The sequence below is a fragment of the Sphaerodactylus townsendi genome, linkage group LG07 (assembly GCF_021028975.2).
Source record: "Sphaerodactylus townsendi isolate TG3544 linkage group LG07, MPM_Stown_v2.3, whole genome shotgun sequence".
Classification (NCBI taxonomy): Eukaryota; Metazoa; Chordata; class Lepidosauria; order Squamata; family Sphaerodactylidae; genus Sphaerodactylus; species Sphaerodactylus townsendi.
In genome coordinates this window covers 58291026-58317586 of record NC_059431.1, presented here as the reverse complement: position 1 = coordinate 58317586, position 26561 = coordinate 58291026, and the positions used below count along the sequence as shown (strand labels likewise).

Genomic DNA, 26561 nt, shown 5'->3' with positions numbered 1-26561 from the left:
TTTAACTTTCTCCAAAATCATCTACGACACTGTAGCAGTTTTCCCAGACAGAGCAAGAAATGGTCCACTTTTTCTATTGATTCAAAGGACGCAATTCCAAAAAGATCCACATATCTAATTTAGCAAGTCTAAGAAAAATTTCAGCTTCCATTTCTGGAACAGCAAGACCCCATGCCATTGAAAATCACATTTGAAACTGGAAGAACTTGTGAAAATAGTTTATGATATGGTCCACTGTTGAACTTTTTTAAAAAAAATGGTTCCACTGATCATACCTACTACCTTAGAAAAATCTAAAAGTAGGTCTTAGGAATCTCGCTGAATAGCAGCACACATGACAAGATTCTTAAAGAAGTACAATGAAATATACTGAAAAGTATTGCAGATTTATGGGATTACCAGCTCTTCTTAAAAAGTTACAAGCCTAACTCTTAAAGGTTTTGGGAATTTATTTTTACTTTTCTTTCAGCCCTCAGTTCTGAAACACTGTAAAACAATTACATCTTTTTCACTTTTTTTCATGAAATCCAGCAGAAGAGGGTACTTTAAAGCTTACCTCCAAGAGCAGCAAAACCAGGGTCAATGTGTAAAGGATTCCAGTCCCCACTAAGCCGATATAAAGCAGCCTGTGCAGCAAGAAAAGTTAGCAGAGATTAGAATAACCCTACAGTTTTATGATATTAATTATTGCCATAAACTGTGTCACAAATCACACAGGTTTTGCGCTAACTAAAACATAAGGGGTCAAATTCAGCCACTGTCCTTGACAAGGGAGGCAAGCTCAATGAAGATAAGAAGCTGTGGACAGGCTTTTGTTTACCCACACTACTCTGGTGTGGCACGTGTTTATTCAAATAGAAAGAGAAAAAAGGAAAACAACAGTTATGCCCTATGGTGAGGTCTTTGCATATGCATGCTGCAATGTAAGCTTCAGCAAAGTGGAACAAGTAATAAGATGATTTCTACAAAACATGCCAAGAATTACATCGGAACATGAGTCAATTTAAGAATTAAGATACTAAAGGAAAAATTCAGCCCACTAGGAAAAACATCATAAAGGAAAAACTCTTTGATAGGGCATTTTTTTTGGCAGTTCTGCAAAAACTGGATCTTAATAATAGCAACGGAGAACCAAATTGCTGGTAAAGCTCCACAAAAACTTCAAGCCAACTTTTCATCATAATTATTTACTGAGATAACAAAATGGTGCTTTTTATCTTTGTTACTACCCTAATTTTTTCAACCATGCAAACTCCTCTGCAATTCACAGAGGTAACACTGGTTTCAAGTACTATGCAAGAAAGAATTGTAACATGCTATACGTGGTCCTTTTGGGAGCTTCAACTGATTTATCATGCAATGATTAGGCTGTTAGCAGGAGTCAGTTACATGGACTATCTCACATTGTAAATGACCTAACTGTGAGTTACTTAATTACTTATTGCTTTCAGTGTCACAATCACCTCCTCAAGGATTGGAGAGATTATCTGGATTGTGGGCAACAGCTATGCGTAGGTTGCAAGTTCGGCAGATCAGCTGCTCCTGCTGTCCCTTCCAGTAATATCCAGTGTTCTACCAACTGAACTGGCTCTGAGTGGAGTACCAGATCAGATTTAAGGTATTCAAAGCCCTAGAGTGTCTGGGATCTTTGTATCTGTGGGACTACTTATTCCCATGTGTTCCCCAATGAGCCCTTCTTTCAGAAAGTATCAACTTTTCAGCTCTGGCCCCAGTCTGGTGGAATGCTCTTTTGAGTGAGACCTGGGCCCTGCAGGGCTCATTGAAGTTTTGCAGGGTTGTGACAGTTCTCAACCAGCTGGCCTCCCTCTCCCCTTTTCTCCCCCCCTTTCTTTCTTTCTTTCCCATCCCATCCCATCCCATCCCCATCTCCTTCCCTTTCATTTTCTTTTCCCTCCTCACCCGCTCCATTAAATTATATGAATGTCTGGTTTGTGAGGGGTTAAGAGTCGGTTTGAATGGTGCTGAGATGATATTGGGATTTATTACTGCCGGTTTTAATGTTTATATGGATTGTTGTAAGCTATGTTGAAGCTGTATGGGGAAGGGCAGTCTAGAAACCAAATAAATGCTTCACTGATATATGTATCCTTGATACAGCATCATTGATACACTTTACAAGAACAAAACAAATAAGACACCTGGCCGAGGAATGTATATTTGTAGCCACTTGAGATGTCACATTTAAAGGCGGTGAAGGGAATAGCAGGATTAATGAACAACAGAAGAATCAAAGAAGAATGCACAGTGTTCTATAGATGAGAGATGTTCTATACATTATGTAGAGTGATTTGGGAGAATGGGAGAACAGAATTCTGGACTGTGCCACTTCAGTTGGCAAGTGTTTCTTTGAATAAATGTCCCAGATACAAATCTTTTGGCATGTAGGCAATTGAACCCAAGACAGAGAATGGTGCACTACATCTTTCTTCCTAGCTTATTAGGGAATATTTTGCAGCATGTGTGGTGAGGGCGAGACTTTCAAATATAACCACTACTTCCAAAGGGAAAATTGATGTGATGTAGCCCAAGATTCTACCCACAGCCTACCTCTTCATTTTGCTAAGTGTATAGAATAGCAACCAAGCCTGATACTTGTGTTGAAAGGCAGGGAGGAAAATTTCTGAACCACATCAAAAGAGCACAGAAATAACTTGCAAGTTAAGCTGCTCCCACTGATCTAGAAAGTTTCACAGAGAAGACAAAAGAGCTGGTTTCACTCTTCGGGTAAGATTTCATATAGCAATGAACTCTTCAGTGACACAACTCAGACTGAGGAGAAGAGCTGTGTGTCAGGGATTCATATAATACATTATTAGAGAAGTAGAAGCCTGAGGGATGCTTGTACTTGCCATTTCCACACCAATAAATACTAAGTGGTTCATTCTTTGCCCAGTGTGTTCTGCCAAAGTAAGCATTTGAACCCCAGCCATCACAATAAGCACTTTATCTCCAATTGGAGAGGCAATAAACAAAAACAAATGAGCAACTTGGGAAAGATTAACTATCATTGTTTCATGCTAAGCACGCATTTAAAATGTTGGCTAAGATACTGTTCAAAGTATTCTAAATTAGATTATGGAAATGCACAATTACGCAGCCAAATCCCACCTGAGGCACTCTATCGTGGTTTCTACTGGTGCTAGAAACTGCTGCTCTCAAAGATGATGATATTGATAAAGGGTAACCATCAAGAACTAAGCAAGTGTTTATATGTAACTTGGGGTTTATGGGAGAAATCACAAAGGAATATAAAATGAAGTAACAGGCACATTAAACAAAACAAGCTTTCAATAATTAGAATTTATTGAACATGAAGTTATAGGAAGATTATGCCTCTTGAATGACATGCCTACCTACTCCTTAAATTTTATTTGGTTTCCTGAAGGATTTTGTAAACTAGTTGCAGCCTAAGGAGTGGAGAAGGAGGCCGAGGGCCCACAATGGTGACACAAGACAAGTCTTCTTGTGAAATAATTTTGCCACAGCCTGTTTATTGGAAAGCTGGCTAAGGAAGCAGAGGCACAGAATAGGGGACAGATCCGACCATGGATCAGTACTCTTGCTGTCAGCAGCATCCTTGCTGCCTCCCCCTGCTCTCCGCCCCAGCCCCAGTGGTATCCTTCCCTCAGGCCCAAGTGCTGGGGAAAAAAACAGGAGCAACACAACAGTGGTGGCCATCTGACCGCAGGCCTCAAGATGTCAACTCCCTTGCAGCATGGAGGTACAAGCAACAAGCAGCCCCCAAGTGGACATGAAGTTCTGAAGTTTGACCCACCCACAAGACACATAACAGAGAGAACTGGCATGCAGGCCCCTCCTGAAAATGGATCCATCTCCATGCGCAACCCGTCAAGATGAGAAGAAACAAGCTCTGAATAAAACAGCATTAAAAATAGGGAAAGTGGGTGGGTGGGTAAAGCTGACAGAGAACAGCCAGAAGAGAGGTTAGGACTGTCCCTGCCCAAGTTTGCACCAGCTGGAATGCACAGCCCTACCCACCAGGGCACCACGGAGCCACAACAGGGGGAGGCCTCTTTGCCTCTCCCCTTACTCCTGGGCCATGCATTTATTAGAAATACTTTTGATTTATGATACTTTAAAGCATGGGAGTGGTAAAACAGTATTTAAAGTCATAAGTTTTGTTAAAATCTTTACAAATCTTGTGTTGGATCTCCATGTTGGGAAATTATTTACTCTTTCGCTGCTTTAAATATAAAAAAATTAACATTACAGCATCCACAAAAATATGCATGTCACATACTTTCTATCATTTATTATTAAAACTCTGAAATGTTAACATTTGCATAAGGAAAAATTCATGTAATGGAATTCAGTAGTAATGCCATTTAACCATATTTATTTGTCTATAAAATAAATATTTTCTGGCAAAGAAAAATTATGGGGGAGATGCAGCACACATGAAGCATGTTGGGTGATTTTCTGGGGGGAAAACCCTAATTTTTATCCTAATGTTCTTTGGATGGTTTCCATTTGATTTTGTTTTACAGTTCTGTTTTTGCACTCTATCTTTTCTATGCCTAAAGGCAGCTAATTGCATTACTTGGCTCTGACTACATCCAGGTTAGATCACTCCACTTGGGGACACTTTTGAAAACTGTCCAGAAATGTCAGTTAGTCCACAATGCAGGAGTCAGGCTACTGTCAGAGGCTGGATAAAATGATCCTATCTTGCTGGGACTGAAAGATTTTGCACTGTTTGCCTACTTCTTTCGGGGCATAATTTAAAGGGCTGGTTCTTAACTTTAACACCCCAATGGCTTGGGGTCTTGGGGGAAGGCTGCCTTCTCTTATACTGTCCAGCCCCACCACAGTTGAGATCATCCTCTCAAGCCCTACTCTCTATGCACCTGCTGTTACCTGTATGTATCAATCAGACATAGTTTGTTTTTTTCCAACCCAGTGGTGTTTTACCTGGGGTGCACTTTTCCCCTTAAAGCTTCCTTGGTGCCTTCACTATGTTTTTTGCAGTATGTGGCCAAAATGTTTTTAGGGTGTTGTGGGTTTTCTGGGTTGTATGGCCGTGTTCCAGTAGCATTTTCTCCTGATGTTTCGCCTGCATCTGTGGCTGGCATTTTCAGATCCTCTGAAGATGCCAGCCACAGATGCAAGCGAAACATCCGGAGAAAATGCTACTGGAACACGGCCATATAACCTGGAAAACCCACAATACCCTATTGATTCTGGCCATGAAAGCCTTCAACAATACATCAAAATGTTTGTGTTTATCCAGACTTGTAATTAAGGAATTCATTTTTAGACACCATTTTTATAGTGTGCTTTTATTCTGCAAACTATTCAATTTGCATTTAGCTGTTGAGTGATTTAGGTCTTTATTCTCTGGCTAGGTTTATTTAATGTTTAGTGGCTTATTACATATTATTTTATAAGCAGCCTTGGGCAGGTTCCCTGGAGAGGTCGCACAACTATTTCTAAATAAACATCAACATGTATTTGTATTATCAAAATTTCACACCCATACCCACACATACTTCTTACAGCTTTATCTTTTAGATACATTTTGCACTCCAAGGTATCTAAGGAGATCACTGCATTTCCACATGCAAAAAAAATCCCCGAACAAACAGACTGAGGTGTGATGGACTGAGCAAGTGACTTGCTCAAAGCCATCCAACAAATTAATAGCTGAGCAGTTTCTGCCATCTAAGCCCTCAAACTCCACCTACTATTTCATCTGATTCTTTAGATGGAATTAAGTACTCACAAAGCAGGAAAGGAAGTCGGGCTTCCCTCAGCTCCTTTAAAAACCCCACAGTTAGATTTCATATAGATTCAAATGATTCTTTAACTTGTCTTAACAGCTTTGGTGTACAACAAGAACAGGAGTTCCACCCATGACAATAATAACAGCTAAACCACGTTTATGGATTCATTGACAACAAAAACAGATCTTTCGGAAGTTTTACATATTATCTTTCAATTATCTTTACAGTTACCGTATAATGTAGGCTACTGGTCCTATAAGCCTGTGTGTCACAGCTGGGCAGAATGAAGAGTCAGAACAGTTGCTTACAAGCAAGTTTGTAACTGAGGTCTGGTAGAGAAGCTTATACTGCAAGTACCTTTACTAGGTTCCATATTTTACTGTATTCAGTGGGACTTATATCCAAGACAATGAGCAACTGTGCAATAGCACAGCTACAAATAAGAGAATTGAAAGTACTTGGAACACAAATGAAAAGGTTTAAAACTGACTTTCATTATACTCTGAACCATCACTGCCTGAAAATGTGCAGGTTTATCCAGTTTCAGAGTTCCCTAAATTTCAAGTGGCTCTTGCTGTATATAGCAAACATTTTATTATGAGACAGACAAGCAGACAGACAGAAATTAAAGACCAAGCTAGACATTATGTCTGCCAAGAGTTGGGCTGGGGTCTTTGATCCATTTTGCACACAGATATGACACTGAGGAACAATTATTCCCTAGCTTCCTGTGGCCCAGCTCATCTTTGGAATGCAGCAGCAGGAGAAGTTTCAATCTCCTGACCTTCTCAGGCTTAACTAGTGTCAGAGTGGTGTGCTTGCTGTGGGTCTCCATCCACAGTAGTCATAGATCGCATCAAATTTAGCCCTAAATTCATGAAAAATGGCTCCTCTTTTAGTGTGACTATAAAAAGCTGGAGGAAGTCCTCGATGAAGGACTGGGATCTTCCTGTTGTTTCTACAGTGTTGCAATGCTGGGTATGACTTTGGTCCTGCTGGGCGAGAGAAAGGCACAGTGGAAGCATTTTAAGATTAATAAATTGAAATTTGTTTTTAAAACAAAAAGGCAGTGATCATACTACAGAAAGAAGCAAAAAAGCTGGGTCAAGTGTTCTTATGAAGGAAAAATTGTGTGTTCTGTTTAAGAATAAACTCAGCTGTTTCCATGTAAGGGAAGAGAACAGGGGCCATATGGTTCCCTGGAGAGTTAGCAGCATTTTGCCATCATCTTGCAATCTATACGTTGACTCAAGGACACTCCTGAAAGTGTCCAAAATGGAATTAGCACTGCCTTCTTTGAGATTAATCCCAGTAAGATTATCTGTTAGATTAACAAACAACAGTGCAGTGAATTAAGGCCAGTCCTCTTGTATAACTCTAAAACCCCCTGGAAGGCTATTTGAGGTAGCATAGGGAGGAAAAGGAAGATAAAAGCATGCCTGAAGCATTCAACTGAGAAAGAGAATTTACTTATGGATAACTACTGAAAGTGCTAGTAAAACAAAATGAATACTGCAACAGATTTATAACTTTTCCACAATAACAGGAAAATTTTAGAAGTTCAAGAAATGTTTGCTCAGTTATTCCCTCCTATTTGGATGATGAAAGTCTGCTTACACACAGGAGAAAGTATAGTACCCTGTCCCTTATGGAGTAACATTAGTTCACAATCTTGAAAGATAATTTTGCAAGGGAAGCGGGAGGCTCTGAATGATTGGGAAGGGAACTTTTGTTCTGCTGTTAGTGTCTTTGGGACACTTTGGTTGATTGGGAGCAATGCACTGTTTCCAGTAATATCCAACAAGTCTACAAGGTGTAACTGAAGGGGTTTTTCTCAGCAACAAGGGGTCTATTTTGTTTCCCATGCTTTTCTATACCTACAGGAAATTAGTGGGAGAAAAGATCATATGGAAATTTGGAGCAGGGTTTCAGTGCACTGATCTACCACATTTTCTTTCTCCTTTTCATATTATCCATAAGATTCAAATGGTGTCTAGCACCTTTGTAACTGGCTGATACGCCAATTGCATGGGTTTCAAAGAAGTAATGATCTTGACACTACTGATTTAAATAACAACACTGTTTGACTACTGTAAAGTGCCTTTGAAGAGTATTTAGAAAGTATTTACAGTTCAATGGCCAATTTTTTTTTTAACAGGATCTGATAATTATACTACACAGGATGCCTTGCTTAGGGTCTACTTTTTCACATATTAACTCGCCCAATAGCGGAGTATTCACTGTGTGCCTCCAAATGTCAAAATCAACAAAGCAAATACTCAAAGGAGCAACACAGCTTTAGTGACCCCTCCATTACAGAAGTCTGCTGGCACATTATGCTTTCCTGCCTGGATTGTACAGTTGACTCAGCCACACCGTTAATATAGCCTGTCTGTTGTTTTTAAATTTTATTCTAATTCACAAAATATGAATTGCTTTTACTTGGTACTTTTTTGCTTTATATAACAAATTCTTGCCAGCTGTTTTATAGTGATTTTCAAAGCTTTTTATTGCTTTCATTGTACATAACTAATTTGTGGAAAGATCACACAAAGTACCAAGAATAGAGGCACATATTTGGTTGGAGAATTCACAAATAAGATCGCAGTATTGACAAAATAGGAAATAATGAGAAATGGGATGCAAAGGAACAAAACTATAAAATGCAAACCACAGTTGAAAGTAATTCTCATGAAAATCTAAATGTATCACTATCTGTTATATCCACCCTAACACTGCAAGTTCTGAGAAAAAAGTCGACAGCTGAAGTTCATTTTTTAAAAAATCAATCCACATACTTGGGAGAAACAGGAAAATATAATAGCCACTTATTACGAGTTAACATTTATTTTTGCATTTAAGAGGGTGTCAAATGGTTGTGTGTGATCATTTTCCTTTTACTGTAACTCAGCACTCAACAGTTTTTTTTCTGTTGTTCTTGGATGAAAGATGTTTCTTAATATGGGCTTAGGGGGAAGGGTTAAAAGTAAGAAATCAATCAGACATGTGTCAGAGAATGTATATTTCAATAGCTTGATTAATTCTTTGGTGGGATAATTCTCAGTTCATTGATTTAAAACATCCATTCCATAATTGAGAGGAGGGAGTAATGAGATGATACTCTAAAGCCATATAGCTATGCAGAATATCCCCTGGGTGGCTGATATTGATTAATTCAACTCTCCACAAACAATTTAAATGTTTTTGGACTCATTCTGATCTTTTGTTAGCATCACCATTTTATTCTGAGCTTTGCAGAAGCAATCACAGTAAGCACTGCTCACTTTATTAAGTAGTAATAGGAACAGAGGAGTGTGTGTCCTTGTTCCTTTGTAACTGAACATATTCCTTTCTCAATTTTTAAGATTATGAAGATATTTATGAATAGAAGAAAATTAATCCAATTTTATTAGTCCTAATTCCAACAAAACAGGTGCTCTCTCTAGGCAAGTGAAGCACAGAAAATATCAAGAGAGTTTTCAGATGGCAGAAAACCTCTATGGATTAGAATAACTGTATTGTACACAATTCCAAACTATCCAGCAGAGATGAAAATTTACTACTGATACCTTTTTAGTCCTCTTGCTTCATGGAACTCCAGGGGGTTGTACATGATATTACCCTCAATATTCAAAAGAACTTGCATGGTATGTTACACTGAGAGATAGCCCAAGGTCCTGTCTGAGGTCACCAAGAGTGTTTTGTGCCTGAGAAAGCACTTGAACTTGGGTCTTCTCCACAGTACGTCAAACACTATCTCTAGTTCTCTTGTGGCACAAACAGTCATTTTTGTTACACAGATTGTATATTTTTAATACTTTATCAGAGACAGATTATCAATCTCAACAGTTTCCACTTATAAATTATAAATACAAATCTTACTGCTTTATCTATTGCGGGTCTTGAGAAAGAACAAAGATCAAAAACAACAGCAGAACGTCTTCTCCCTTAGAGCCTATGTTTTCTGACAATCACCAAGGGGCAATTTAGACACCAGTCACTTAATAGCACTTTATTTTATGTCTACTAAAATAATGTTGTTCTTTCAGATAAGCTACCCCAAGAGACACCTGCACAAATAATTGCAGCCGTCAAGAAGCAAAAATTTACTACATGTACATATACCTATTTAAGGCATTCTACACCCACATTTCTTCTATAAGGACTAAGGTGGATCTGAATTGTTTGTTTAAAGAAGAGGGGCAGCCATATCAGTTTATTACAGAAAAACAAAACAAAAGATCAGAGGAACCATAAAGGTAAAGTTAGCCCCTTGTGTAAGCACTGACTCATCACTGACCCACAGGATAATGTCACATCACATTTACTAGGCATACTTCATTTATGGGGCGGTTTGCCATTGCCTTCCCCAGTTAGCTGGGTACTCATTTTACTGATCTCAGAAGGATGGAAAGCTGAGTCAACCCTGAGCTGGCGACCTGAAATCAACTTCCATCAAGATTAAAAATCAGGTTATGAGTAAAGCTTTGACTGAAGTACCTGCTCTTAACTACTATACCACGCTGGCTCTCGAAGAGTCTGTTTCTCATTTCTCCTGCAGGTATTGAAAGTCTGGATTTGAGCAGGGACATAAGCTAAAAGGCAAGAGTATTACGGGGATCTTGGCCTTTGGCTCTTTGTGCATGGCTTACAGAACATGGTCTTGTCTGCTTTATTTGTTGTTTAAACTGTGTTTTATGTATGCTTGTAAAAGCATATTTTCTGTAAGCTGTTTTGGGAAGAAAAGCAAGGGATAAAGCTATACTAAATAGTAATAATAGATCCAGGTTATTCTATCCACTACCAATAAGTACAGTATAATGGCACTGTTTAGCTGTGTTAAATAGAAGCTGTAAATACACACAAATACATATTGATTTTCCAACAGACTCATGAAAAAAATGTATAAAAAGGAGCACAACCTGGAGTATTTTTTCCAAACAAATGAACAACAACAAAAAACCTTTACAAAACTAAAAAGTACCTGATCTACTGTTGTGACATCAGTGAGTACAGCATCTGGTGATCTTTTGGGTGGGCTTATTGGAACCTAGAAGAAAATAAATAAATGAATAAATAAATAAATAAGCATATTCATTCTTTAGTAAAACTAAATATATTACACAAAAAAATTCAGTTTTAACAAAGGTCATTATTTAAAACCAAATTAACACTGACATAGGAAGAACATTCTCAGTACAACACACTGACTTCTAATTTGCACATTATGCTGCTCTGAGGCCATGACGCAGCCTATGCAGGGACCAGCGGCGTTTCAACCAACTATTAGGAGAAGCATTCAAACAGAAAGATTAAAAAAGCAATTTTCACATTCTGGTTGACACTTGTGTGAATTTTCAATGAAGAGGCCACAAGCCAGATGTGGCTTTGTAACCTGACATCTATGCTTTGTAACCTGACATCTATGGTAGTTTTCTTGAAGTCTCTGACTCCTGAATATGTGGATTTATTTGGATGGCCTCCTTGTGAGTGGGATGACAGGGTGGTCACAGTCACTATCAGCCCACTAGAGAGGACACTGGCAGCTGGAGAGGCTGGCAGTAATAGAAGATGCCCAGCTTTTAAGATCTAGATACTCACACAGAGTAAATGCTAAGAAAAATGAAGAATGTAGTTTCCTAGCTTAATCTTAGCACATTCAACAGTCATAGGCTTACACATGAAGCCTTCACTGCTGCCTCTTCCAGATTTTGTCCCTCTTTCCTCTGCCACCACTTTGCAAGACCAATGTTTGGGGAAACTGGGAATGGATACTTATTTATTAGATGTATACCCCACCCACTCTCTCGAAGGACTCAGGGTGGCTGAGAGCGGAGGAGCTTCTCATGACTTCTGTTAAAAGCCAGAAAAGACCATTCGGTGGAGAAAAGCTGAGCTTTCTCTGAGAGACTTCCAACATACTTGAGAAATTATGGCATGTTTTGCAGTTTAGTATAAGAAGCTTTCCACAGGCAGTGCAAAACAATTCACAGCAAAACAGTACTTCTGAATTGACATACCTGCATTCCTAACAAAAAGGTTTACCTTGGCTTTCTCTGATGATCGTTTTCCACCAAAACCTCCCGCTCCAACAACAAAGACAGAGAACTGATTATAGCACAAAAGATCTTTTCCACAGTATGTGTAAACTATGCAGAATTGGCGGGGGGGGGGGGAGAGACAGACAGAAAGAGGCAATTTTAGTCAAGGATTAAGTACTCCTTTCAGCGGGGAAGAGGCGGAGAATGGCACACAATGCTTTCTAAGATACTTCTAAAACTAGTTTCTGTCTAAAAAATGTACAATATTTATTTTGTGCACAAATGGTAGCAAGCTAGTAAAAATCTCTGAAGGCACATATACAAATACCAAACAAAATAGTATTAATATTGTACCTTTACAAATGAACATAAATTTTATTTTTGTGAACTTGTGACAATTAATATCACAAGGACAGTCTTATTTTCATTTCCTAGTCTGGCATCAACTCAAACTTAATATGGCAGACATGAACTGCCAGAAAACACCATAAGGTAGAAAAAGGGACAGCGTTTCTTTGAAGACAGATGGCAACTAAAGCTTCTTTGAGACATATGCTGAAATCATGGTGCTGTGTTTGGTGCTTGTAACTCTTTCCCTTCCCCAGCTGGAAGCTGTAAATGATTTCATCCTCAATGAAAAACTCAGTTTGGCATTACATCCCCTCCAAACTAGGATTTCAAGCTAAACAAAAATCATGGTTTGCACTCTTTCTTTGGAGGGGATTAAAAACCAGTTTTCCTTGATCAGATTTACTTCAACTATGACTTCTACTTAAGTGCATTAATCAATTCCAGCCACATGAAAGGAAGCAACATACGACACCTGAACCATGCCACATCAGATAAAGGTCAGAAAGTCATAATTAATTCTGCCCTCCTGATGAGCGATCATTATGAATATAGTCACACAACTTCCCTTCAAAATTATAAGAGTTAATTTCTGAAAATAAACACAGACCTAAGCAGTTCTTGATCTTTGTCTGTTCCTTGGATTATCACTAACAGTGAACTCTGCAAACACAGGAACACATGTGGAAAGGGAGATCTGCTGCCTCCAGAGGCAGAATGGGAGATCAAAATGGCTACAAGACAACTTGTGCAGTGTAGGCTACTCTGCCTTCAAGTTGATAAATGATGAAGGTCTATAGCATTCTTGCTGTTTACAGGCACTACAGGAATCTTCCATTCCCACCTAGAGGCAAACATCTTTCAGGCATGGTTCTGCTGGCCATATCCTATCCATTTTGTTTTGTGAATTCAAAAAAATTCTATAGAAATGTAAAATATATCTTCATGAAATATGTATCTACATAAAATCTTATAAGTGTCTACACAAAGAGTTCCTAAACTTCAAATACGTAGATATTCCAGGAAGGGCCATAGATGTACAAGCACAAGACTGAACTTATCATTAACTGGTCAGATCTAGAAAAGAAAGCATGGAATCAAGGAATAGACTGTTTTTCTTTACAGCCAGAATAGTGGGTTAGGCTGTGAAGAAAAGCCTTTATTTAAACCCTTCATCAGATATCAAGTTTCTTGTGATAGTTTTAAGTTCAGTCATCATCCCTGCAGCTGCCTTTTGAGAGTCATGAGAGCCTAGGGTAAAGCATGGCATTCAACTTCAGTGGGCAAAAGTCAGAGTTTGCACATTGTCCCCTTGGAACGTCCCACATTTTTGGCCAACTCTGATAAACATGTCAACTGCTCTAATAGTGCTACAACATAACTGGAACAGCAAATCACTCTCTTATGATTATTTGCCCATAGATGAAAGCAAAAATGTTACCATCCAAAAGTATAACAGCTCCTGAGCCTTTGTCAAGAATGTCGGCAATGGTGGATTCTGAAACTAGTTTTCCTAATATTGAAAATGAAATAAAATACACATTATACCAGCAAGCATGCAAAAGAAACCTATTTAGTTAACCTACACAGCAAAATCAATAGCCACCTTGTTAAGATATGTAATACAAACTTAACACACTCAAATGCATTGAGTTGCTTTAATTTTAGTTAAGAGTATCCAAATACCTAGAACTGGTACAAAATCGTTTAAAAATATTAAATAGATTCAAATGATAAAAGGGAGACCTCTTTTGTATTTAGGGGAATGTAATTTTTTTAAAAAATAGTTCTGCAGAATACTTACCTGATGTTGGCAGCGGTTTATACAATTCCAAATATTGCTCTCCATGTAACACCTACAGAAACATTAGAACCATTTAACAGAAATTATTATTATTATTGCCCAGTTCTGGAGTGAAATATTTTAAGAGAATAAAATGTTCCATTGAAATAAAATGTTCCATTAAAAAGAGATTCCTTAATGGAATATATTTTAACTGCATTAGCCATGTCAACAAAAAAATAATTTATTTCAGTACATTATAAGAAGCTATATTAACAACAAGAAAACCCAGCTTTGGATGCTAGTGTTTGTAGAAACATAGCTCATTGGTAAACACAATATCACTTCCTCTGGCAATGAGGCAAAGCACAGAAGAAAGTCAGATTTCCCTCCCTCAAAATGATATCACTGTTCCTGACTATTGAGAAGAAAGGGATGTTGCTGGGGTGTTACAGTTATCGACAGATTATGGTCTTGCATATCTGCATTACTCTTATGTGCACAAAACTCCCCCTCACATACAAAAATGTAAAGAGTAATAGTTGACTTAATTTACTCCCTCTTTCACTTTAGCTAAACTTGTAGCAGAAATCACAACCCCTTATTTGTATTTCAGTATATCAAATCTATTTGTTCCTTGGCAGCAGAACAATGCAATCAACATTCAGAAAGCTCAATAATCAGCAGCAACTGTCAGGAAGTAATTCTAAGTGAAAAACTCCTTAATGATGTTACCATCTCATATTAGTAATTATGTTGAATCAAGTTCTGCAGTCAAGATAAGCCCAGTGCTAAAAGAGTTTAACAAACTCTTCCAACTAGTAAATATGTACAGAGAAGTAGCATCCCATTATCTAGTTTCAAACATGAAATCAACTCTGGTGTTTACCTTTGTAAAATCAATATTGAGTCCTGGGATACTAGATAATCCCCCATCAAGCATAGAGGCCTGAGCTGGTATAACACCAAATGTAGGAAGACAACAAAACCCTTCACTTCCTTCGAACAGGAATTTCAGGTGGTCTGGATCTTTTGTGGACATACCCACACCAAGTGCGTACAAAATTGGCTGCAAATGAGTGTAACTGTATTCAATAGTTGGCAACTTCTGACCAACAAATTTTGCCTGTGGAGATTAAATGCAGGATTATTGAATTAAATATTTGCCTTCTACATCCTAAAAAGTCATATAACATTATGCTAATGACAACTACGGTTGCCAGACTCCAGATGGGGCCTGGAGATCTCCTGGAATTATCTCTGTTCTCCAGACTACAAAGATCAGTTCCCCTAGAGAACATGGCTGCTTTGGAGGGTAGACTCTGTGGCATTACACTACACTAAAGTCTCTCCCACCCCTAAACTTGACCCTCTACTTCAAAAACCTAACCTAGATTTTGCAGCCCTTCTGAGTTCTAAAACTTGCCTTAAACCAACAAGGAACATCTTCAAGTGACCAGATAAGAAAGCTTCAGAATAAGAGACTTGATCAATTAGAAATATTAATAACATTTGGGGGACTTTATGTGTAAGGCTGCAACAGAGCATGTACAACACCAGGATAACAACTCATTAAGTCCTATACATAGAGTTCAATAGACTTGGACTGGAATAAAAAGTAACTTCTACTGAAAGTTTCAGTAAGATTTAAATCTCAACATGTGAATTTTACCCATCTGACAGGGAGATCAGTTTAGAAATCAAATAAATCTAAAATGTAATAATTAAAGTGTTTATCCAAACCAGTTAATTTCCAGATTTCAGCAATAGCCTAAATAGAAAGGTTTTTTTACTTACAGAGTCCAAGCCTGAAGAGACTGCTGATCCAGTGTGGCTGGTGGGGTTCAATGAGACATCCTGAGAATCTATTTGACTCAATACATTATGCAGTATGGCAACTGATTCTGGAAATACAGATAAGCACAGTTAAAAGTTATCATTATTTGCTGGGAATATTGACATTCTCAGGAAAAACATAACAATCCAGCACCACCAGAACAATTTTAAAAATCCCAATAAGAATATGCTAGTGATATCACTTTGGTTGAGAAGTCTTACAGCCCAATCCTGAGCAAGTGCTGCTCTGGCCCCCTCCAAAGGGCTTTCCCATGGTGTGGGAAACCTGAGAAAGTTAAAACAAACAACACTCACCCACCCCAAACTCTCCACCAGCACATTTGCCCTTTGAACCAGTTGGGTGGACATTCATGCCAGCACAGGGGTGTGCCAGCTTCAGATGGGAATTGCCCCAGCCCGGATTGGGTTTCCCACTGAACCGTTTACTTAATTTTTTTTAAATACGCTTTGCCTTAGGTCAGTAAAACTCAAGTCAGTTAAAGGAACAGCAAAATTTGCAGTGGCATAAACTAATACATGCAGCCAAAACCAGCTTATATACCACCCGCTTCCCTCTGGAACAAAACAGTCTTATACCTCTTTGAAGATGGCAAGTGAAGATTCTTGCTATACCTACTCTGGTAAGTCATTCCAGAGAAACTGATCTATTTCTGAGAATGCCTGTGGCCCAACTGTTGTCAAATGGATAGTCGAAGTGACATTTGCGCATGTGAATATTGAGGAAGAGACTCCTTAAGAGTTACAAAGGGTCCCACTGTGAAGTGCTCAAAAGGTAACAAGTATTTTGAATTGGGACAGAAGTGGTCAGGGGACTAGTGCCATTGATGCAGAACTGGCATTATGTGTTCCAAGTGAAGGATTCCAGACAAGTTTCACTGCTGCATTTTGTACCAAATGTAACTTCTGAGATGTCTTCAAAGGCAGTCCCATGTAAAGCATGTTACATTAGTGTCAGGATGCCATTGCTGGGAGGGGGGAATTTATGGGAGAGTTTTAGCATTTGCTCTCCCCTTTTTCATCAAGCCTTTCATTATGTATACTCTTTTCCACCAAAAGATCTAGGTAGAATTGCAACCTCATTTGCCACATGCTGGACCATCGTCATTTCAGAATGCTCCTCTGGGATCCCAGTGCCTGCCTAACAGAACTAGGTGAGCACTAAGACCCACTAAGAGCACTAAGCGGAGCATTCTAAAATAAGGGCCAGGAACCAGGAACTCCAGTAGATTTCCATTCGCTGAACATAGCAACTTTTGAGGGACACACCTGTAACCCTGCCCTGTATACCCTGCCTTATGAAATTTTGGATTTTCATATTATTCCTTACACTGTGTGCTACAAAATGCCAGTTTCCATGTTCCATAGCAGAGTGTCCAAACTGAAAGCAAGCCTAAGGCAAAACAATCTGTTTGCAGAGATTAGATCTATGAGTGACTCCAGTAATATAATCTGGACGCCTCATAACAAGGACATGAATCTTTGACTATCCCACCCTGCCAGAGTACTCCGTTAATGGAATCTGTAGAACTCCTGAACACCACACCTTGCTAAGCTGTTCTGATACAATGGATCCTGGAAAACTCCCTGATACTGCGCTCTTGAGAAAACATTTCTCCAAACAACTGCCTCTTCCCTGCATTTCCCCCACCTCTCAGATACGATCTCCCTAACAACAAGATCCCTTCCTGATTCACTCAAGCCTCAGCCAAATTTGAATACTTAACGCAGAGACTTTAGGAAGCACCTCTGCATAAACCATTCAAGGTATCACTGATATAATCTAGGACCAATTGGCTACCAACCCCCGGTCCTTAGAACAATAGATAGAGCTGTTAATTAGCGCAGCCCTGCAACCCAACACAGATGCAAGAAATGAAACCTAATGCAAAGGGTCTCTTTTCCTGCCAAACTAGCGATCCACCCTATAAAAGTCCTGCTCACCTTAAGCTCATTGCTCAATACTAGCCTGAACCTCTCTTGGTCACGTTGGTGTGAGACATGATATCGTCCTTCACTTGGGTTTCTATGCTGGCATAGAGATCCTTGCCTCCTTCTGGAACTTCTCTGCAGATTTTAGGTAACATATAAGTCCCCTGCTTCCCCAACTCCCATTCTATCATCCAACCTATCTTTTTCCTCCCTGTTTATATACTTAGGAACTGTGTGTATGTGCCTTAACATCTCACTGTGTGACTATTTGCAACCAAAACTTATATAAAAATATTTAAACTGCAATTTGGTGTTTTGTGAATTCTCTGCGGATATGTTTCAAGCTGTTTCTGGTATAGTTGTCTAAAAAGATTCCCTCTCAGCCTACCTCTTGCATTGTCAAGCCGAGTAATTCCCCATTGCTCTATGAAAATAAATTCATACACTGTTAAGCTGGGTAACATACCAGGAGAGATGGTCCCACAGTTACGCTGGTCCCAGACCATTTAGGGCTCCATAAGTCAACACCAAAACCTTAAAACTGATTCAGTACTGAATTAAAGAACTCTATAGGTATATCTGGAGAGTCCCTTCTACACAAAATGTTTCCCCATCAAAAATAAAAAAATAGTTATGTTACATTTGTATCCCCTTCTTAAGGAGAGCTCAAAAAGGCCTTCTAGCTTAACACAACCCAACCAAATAGGCTAGGCTACCAGAGAGCCCAATATAGAGAACTTCAAAGCCAAGTGTGGATCTGACCATGCATTTCTCAATGTGTTAGCTGCTAAAGTACACAGCCTATCATCTTATGTCACAATAAATTTATTAGACTTTAAGATGCCACACTGGTTTCCAAATTCCAAATATAAACAGCTGGTGTTAAGTATCAGTTAGCTAACAGTAACTAATACTTCTTGGACAAAAATGTTATTCCACACAAAATCTCTAATTATGTCCTTCCAGTACCAAGACTTAAGCTCCATTACAGTAACATTTTACAGGGAGAAATCAGTTCTCAAAATGACATAGTTTAGCTTTCACTGCTTTTTAATCTGGGGCAAATTAAAAAAAATTGAATCACACTCTAAGAGGATAAATATCCACACAGCATTATGACTCTCATTTTACAGTTCTAATTCTAGGGTATTCCTGCAAATGATAGGTAAATGCTTACACTAATTGGTGTTTTTTGTAATTATATATGATGGTTTAGTATATAATAGCTTTTCAAAGCATTAAATTACTTACATTAATGCTGGTAATAGTTTTTAATGAAACCTTTGGGATAGCTTGAACTTACAGATATAAAGGAACATAGTTTTCATTTTTAATGTGAGTACTCTAATTAGGTTTCCTTACTTAACAGTTCAGTGCCTTGAGGCACTGAGGAAAGGGGCTATCTTATCAAGGGAAGCTTTAATATTGTTATACTGTAAAATTAAATGAATTAGTCTGACAGGTTTCCACAGCATTTTCCCTGTGTCTCCTGCTAATTCCCATGGTTAATAGATTAAACAAAGACACCCTGATCCAAATCCAAGGCCTTATGTTCCAAAAGCAATCCTGTTCAATTCTTGAACTAGTATAGTGGAGCAATGAAATATACAGTCGCACATCAATGCTGCACGGGTATCAGTTATCTATATTTTTGTGCCATAACCATATTTAAACATATTTTAACATGCATAATCAAGCATTATCAAATCCACCGTAATAAAGGTGTACTCATTTTTCACAATCCTATATCTATACCCCCCCAGTTGGTTTTGTCATCTTGATCCACCATCTAATGGGATTCTGCCCTCCCTCTCCCCTGGGGAGAATTTTAAAAGTGGGGTGGCGGACGCCTCTATTACTGTTATTCGCTGTTTTAAAGGTTTTAGTAATTTATTTATAATTATGTCTTATGTTGTACACCGCCCAGAGCCCCTAGGGGATTGGGCGGTATAGAAGTTTAAATAATAAATAAATAAATAAATAAAATATAGACATAAATGAATCACAAATATAAATAAATAAGTAAAAACATACATTAGGCCACATGACAGAATTTACATGAATTGTCCCTGTACGGCCTCTTCGATCAGTTGAGGCCAACCTACTAGTGGTCCCTGGCCCCTCGGTGATGCGGCTGGCCTCCACACGGGCCAGGGCCTTCACAACTCTGGCCCCGGCCTGGTGGAACGCTCTTCCTCCAACTGTCCGGGCCCTGCGGGACCTTGGTGAGTTCCGCAGGGCCTGTAAGACGGAGCTGTTCCGCCGGGCCTTTGGAGGAACCGGCCGCTGATGGTGCCCCCTTCCCCTCCCCCCCCTTTCATGGCCCTCTACCTCATGGCCCTCTGGGACCTGCCATTCCTCCCTTTTGGGGAGAGGATTTTGAATATGGAGCTGCTGGACGCCATTTATTATATATTATATATATTTATAATTATGCTAGTATTTTTATTGTATTCATCGCTGCTTTTTAAGATTTAGCCATTTTATGTTATATTATGTTTATTGTTGTACACCGCCCAGAGCCCCTCGGGGATAGGGCGGTATAAAAATCTAATAAATAAATAAATAAATAAATAAATAAATAAATAAATAAATAAATAAATAAATAATTGGGCCATCAATATATACCAAATCGGGCCATCAATATATACCATCAGCGTTGAATGACCAGTGTTAATTATTTCTTGTATATATGTTCAATGTACCAACAATGTATGATAAGAGCATTAAAAGTTGATATTAAAAATAGGAGATATTTTATACCGAATTTTCATATGTTATATTGATAGTTACATTCTATATATTTTTTCCAATCTGATACAATTTGATATTGAGATATTATCTATTTATAAGATTTTTCTAATTGGCTATTTTAATAAATTAATATTTATTATTATATACACACTTATGGTCACACAAAACATATTTATACAATTTGACATTTGTGTACATCGTATTTTTTGCTAATCCAATTATAGGCTAATCAATATCATATTTTTGTACATCATACTTTTTGTAAATCTTATTATGCACTAATTAACATCGTATCTGAATATCCAGTACATACAAGCCCACAGAAATGGGTAACATTTGCTCCTTCATACAGGCCAGTGATTTACAGCTCTAACTACAAATCAGCATAGCAGGCTGGGGGGGTGTGGGGTACAAAAATGAGTGATCCTGTCCATTCCAGTTTCTAAAATTAATGTTTCACGTAACCTGATTATTATATTGGATATAGCAGATTGTAACAGAAAACAGTATGCAGTGTTTTAGGGGATGGAGAGAAGCAGGCATGCTTCCCTGCTCATCCTAAACTTCTAAACTCCTTCACACTACTACCATCGTCAAAAGGTAATTTGTGTGCTCACGTTCTCTATCAAAATGGTTTCACTGGCATTAACGCCAGCATTCAAATTTCTTCTAGGGGAAAGTATGAACTGTGACTTTCTACAATTTTGGGTTAGACTTGAGAATTTGTCTATTGATTCTCAAAATTCACTATAAACCCAAGGATAATCCTTAAAGTGAAACTTTTCTTTCAATTGGTTAGACTACGGATCCATGTCACTCAAAGAAAAGTCTTCATCAATATCTGCTTCCTCAAATAAATCTGGGGCCTATTGTACCCAGTGTATGCGCTCTGAAATTACATGCTAGCGGAAGCTGATATAGCTGACTGGAAATGAGGCTCCCATTGACAAAAAATAATTCTCATTCTGGCAGATCTGATAATCATAAACCCCCTTCTAACAATGTTAGGCAATGAAAAGTTTATCCTGCCTTAAATCAGAAGATTAAGATCTTCAGCATAATATTCTGCCTGTAATTTTAAACTTTTGCATATGTTCATTCATTCAACATAAAACCAAATCAACAAACATATTTTCATAGCATGCTGCTGTGGCACCATCTTTTTCAGCTGCCATTTCCTTCTTTCCTTACCCACTGTTCCTTTTCATAATTACTTACAAAATGACTCCCTATGCATGACTTAGTGCTGATTACCATAAAAGGCGAGTAAATAACTCACACCTGGAAAAATTCACACAGGGACACTGCCCACCCTCATGGGCATTTTAGGTATTTCAACCCACCCCTCCCACACACAATGTAGCTCATGTATATGATGCATCCAAATATGTAGCCACAAAGAGAAATGAACTTCATGTTATCTGTGCTCAAAAATGTCACTTTAGTTTCCCATCCCTGATTCTGGGCAATATGTACCTTCATCAGATACAAAGGAAGTTATGTAGACCAAGTGTTTGCAAGCTATTACAAGCTATTACACATGGTATAAAAGTAGCTCATTTACCAATGCACGATAAGCCCTTAAAAATGTACAGTACAATTCAGTTTGCACTCCGAGACAATTCAATGAGGGGACTCAAATTTCAATTAGCACTTTGATCACTGTAAATTTGAATATTAATAATATTCATGCAATATCTCTGATGAAAGCAACATTTTCTGGCTGACATAACTCAATAGTTGATTTAACAATACAAAGAAGTTAACAACCAAAAAACCTCTAGAGAAGCAAACTAAATACTCTGCCCTCACACACATTCTTACAAATCCTAATGCCACTAGAAGTACAACAGAACTTGCATACTATAATGTTAACTATTTCTAAGAGGAAACAATATCAATGTTATTTCTTTGGGCTCTTCCAAGAAGAGAACATCACAGCATCATTACAAAAGCAAAGAAATTAGAATCCCATATACCTTGGACAGTTCGAGGTTTGCTGGAATTATGGAAGTCACAGATCTTTTCCCATTTATTTTGCACTGCTTCTGGTGTCATTGGATAGCTCTTCTGTCTGACAATAGCTCCCTCGGATCGTTCCCACCGTACTATATAGATAGCAATAATTGGAGATGTTTAATAACCACTCAGAGCAGTTAAAAACTGCAGCAACACCAGTTTCTTTTCATAGCACTGATTTCCTCAGGAAAAGCAAACTGCAAATAAATACTTACCTTGAAGAGCACAAGTGGAACCCAATTTTTACATTTTTCAGAACATCCGTATCTTTATTTAACAGTAGTCCCATATAAAAAATTACATTCATCCTATAAATAAGGAGTGATGGTTTTAAAGACTCTAAAACTGACTCCAAAATGGAACTATGGACGAAAGATGATCATATTATTGCTAAAATGTGTAAGCTCTTGTTGAGATTCTACACAGAAGAAGAATGAGTAAAAGAAAATATGATGAAATGGGCTATCAACTTGGAGCATAATATACAAATGGAACATTGGGAGAATACGTGGTTAAAAGGGCTTAAATTTACATTAAATTCTAGTCTTAAAGTGAATTTTTATAAAATGTTGTATCATTGGTTCCTGTCACCGAAGAAATTGCAAAGATGTATAAAAATGTGTTAAAAATGTGATCATCATGAAGGTACTTTTTATCATTTATAGTAGACTTGCAACAAAGCAAAAAAATTTTGGATACAAATACATTCAACAACTCAGAAGATTTTCACGACTAATGTACAAATGAAACCAGAGACTGTTCTTTTGGGCCTTATAGACAGAAAGACTTTTTAAAAACCATGGAAAAACATGGAACTGTTTTCAGCAGCAAGAATTTTATATGCACAAAAATGGAAAACTTCATCTATACCAATAACCAAAGAATGGTTTATGATGTTTTCTGGAGTTGGTGGAGATGGCTAAACTTACTTATGACACAAACACACCTTTATTAGGCATAATACAATTACAGCTACAGTTATCAAATAAACATCTATACATCTAAATAATAGCTCTAAAACTGTTCGATATAAAATATAATTGTATAAATGGTTAAATCTCATAAAATATCCAAATAGTTAAAATTTGATCTAGTCTTAACTTTAGCTAAAAAGGAGGCAACTGAGGTAGTTATTACAGGTGAAAGATCACTAAACTTACTTATTTGATTAGAGAAAATTTAATTGAAACTAGACAGCAAGTCATAAACTTTTAAGTGTGCTTAAACTTAATGCAGATGAAATCGGGAGCTTTCCTTTTCCCAATGTTATATGTTTTTCTGTCTTTTTGTTTGACCTCTGTCTTTAAAGTCTTAATAATAAAAATGTTCATCCGGGGGGGGGGGGGGGGGAGTAATGGTAGGAAGTAGCGCTGCCATATTTATTGGTATCTGCAGGCTTCACTACTTTGAAAATAAAAATGACAGTGAGTGACAGCTAATTAATTACTACAAAACACCCCTTTATACTTCAAATGATCTCCTATTAAATGTATCAACCCTTCATTGGCTTGCCTCCAACTATCAAGGAACAGTCAGCATCTAAAAGAAAGGCTATAGAATATTTGTGAAAGATGCTCATCTGAATTTCCAAAGAAATACATTTAAACCAGTATATTTACTTTTTTGCACTAGTGCTAAATTGTGCCAATTAAATTGTATTAAATCAGAGATCTCCACAACTTACATTTTCCAATCCATCCAGCTCCAACCTGTGATGAAATATTTTGAAGAATCAGTAAACTTCAAAAAGATAAGCAGAAAAAAAACATGCGTTTCTAATCTACAAGGAGTAAACAGTATCTTTCTCTTTAGCTGAAATGACAGAATTAGCAAACTTCTACACACTTTGCTTTCTGTATTTTATTTCTTGATCATATACTTTATATAAAAAAATATTTTGCTGTTCTTAATACCGATGCTTACCGTTAATGCTATTTGACTAGGTTCAGTGCTAATATTATATTCTAAGACACAAGAGAAGTGTGTTTAGTTTTTGATTATATTTTCAAAATACTCCAGAGCATGCTGGAAACCTATTGGATCATTAGTCCTCAAGGATGGAACATTCTAATCAGACTCTCACCATTGCAAACAGCAACCAACAATATTACACATGGCTTCAGTAGACAGCAAACTGACTTCAACATGTTTTTATTTCTAAGCCCTTTACCAGAATCTGATTATTCAAAAATTACATTCCAGCATATGATCTCTCACACATGTTGGCTCAATCTCACAGATTCCTGGCAGCCATAGTATCCTCAGTTGAACTTTCTCAGATCAATCAGTCTAGTGGGATTGATCACCAAATCACAGACAGCCTCTGCCAGTTCAGGTAGGGCAGCTACTGGTAATCTAAATGGACAGTAAAGCTGCAAAAGCCTCAATGTAATCCTGTTACCTAAGGTAATAAAATCAATGACAACCAATATTTGCGCAAAAAATCTGCAGAAGGAGAATGAAGGCCAAATTTAATTATATGGTGTCCCTGGGGAAACTGCCACTGTTTTATTTCTGAATTTCCTCATTTTACAAACAATGCAGGGGGCTGATCAATCTCAGTATTGTATGCAGGGAGGAGGAGGGGCTCTTTCTCCCCTTCTCCACCCCCATCTTCTTCTCCATCCTCCATCCCTGGGGCCGTAGGACATTTATAAAGTTAGGGAATTCAGAGGTTAAATAGCAATGGCGGCCTTGGGGAAATAGCAATGTTTCCTTTAGCCACTCATGGAGGAAAAGGACCACCTGACCCACCCACATTCAAGGCTGAAAGGCTGCAAGGCTGCATCCCACCAAATATTAATGCAGAAAGAAAGACGTTACCAATTTCTTCTTTGGTTACACATGTCAGACCAATAGTTAGCAAGCAATGTAGTGTGGAGATGTTATTTTTCACAGATGTGCTACTGGTCTACATCAAGATGGAACTGCAAAGCTTTCTGCACCTACATCTCTTCAGATGGTTCACAGATTACATAAATGTTTCTCCTACTGTAAAAACACCCATGCTCTTTTCTCCACTCCATTTAAAACTATCACACTAGATGAGAAGGATTCTGATAAATTTAAGCCTTAGCAATTCATCAGGGAAATAATTTTATACAAGACAACAAAGGCTATAAAAAGCTGTGACTCTTCTGCAATGTAACACATTTCCCAGCATTATTGTACATTTAAATTTCTGTTGTATAAATGAGATAGAGCAATGTAACGATAGAACAGTGGTTTGCACCATTTTTTTCAGGTCAAGGGGCAACATTTTATGCTTAAGATGAGTGCTATTACCTCACAACATAATTATCATGCAGCAAAATATATTTTCAACTTTCCTCATCACATAAGAATAGGATTGCAAAAGGCTAAGATAGCAAAATTTGGAATAAAAATGAACAAACACACAAATGAGGAAAATATAATGGGCTGGGAAACAAGTAATTGCCAGGAAAGGATAATAAAAGGACATCACCTCAAACAGCCCTCCATTCTCTTGACAACTTTCATGGCAAAGCCAAAGAACCAAGGGAGCCACATAGTCTGGTTTGAAAGCCTCCAGCATATCTAGGTTAGACAGACATCAAACAATAAACATGTTTTCATTTAAGTACTACATACTTATATAGTAAAACTGTACACATTCAACAGCATCACGTATAGTCAAGAACGAAATAACAGCTAACACTTGTTAATCAGCATGGATGCATTCAAACATCACAGATAACTAGTCAGTGTACAACTGAAAATCTTGGCATGAAGGAAGGTGGGAAGGAGGAAGGTATGCATACCTGGCAACCAGCTCGGTTTGTGTTCAGCCCAGTTCGTAAACACTTGTTAACAAGGTTTGAAAACTTAACCTATGCTGAACTGTCTTTCGAGAAGATATAAACTGCAGAATATTGAAATGTCACCTGACATTTCTGTGAACTGCCAGCATAAAACATGCCAAAACTATTAGTTCCAGATGTACATTATAGTCACCCTTGGGCATCACTGAAATAAACAACAAAACTATCAGCTATGGGTTGGCATCCTATAATTGCAGCCTGTTTGGTATATTTCTGCCATAAC

At 38.0% G+C, this 26561-nt stretch overlaps 1 protein-coding gene across 1 annotated transcript in view; it reads right to left on the bottom strand.

The window, feature by feature from the left end:
• Nucleotides 1-26561, bottom strand: part of HSD17B4 (hydroxysteroid 17-beta dehydrogenase 4) — a 79424-nt gene that overhangs the window by 18520 nt on the left and 34343 nt on the right. The window contains exons 9-18 of the mRNA XM_048503681.1: nt 25963-26054; nt 24181-24205; nt 22457-22585; nt 15735-15841; nt 14827-15063; nt 13959-14010; nt 13596-13667; nt 11811-11914; nt 10750-10815; nt 557-626 (exon numbers count right to left, since the gene is read on the bottom strand). Of these exons, the coding sequence (XP_048359638.1) occupies nt 557-626; nt 10750-10815; nt 11811-11914; nt 13596-13667; nt 13959-14010; nt 14827-15063; nt 15735-15841; nt 22457-22585; nt 24181-24205; nt 25963-26054 (954 nt within the window). The remainder of the gene's footprint in view (nt 1-556; nt 627-10749; nt 10816-11810; nt 11915-13595; nt 13668-13958; nt 14011-14826; nt 15064-15734; nt 15842-22456; nt 22586-24180; nt 24206-25962; nt 26055-26561) is intronic.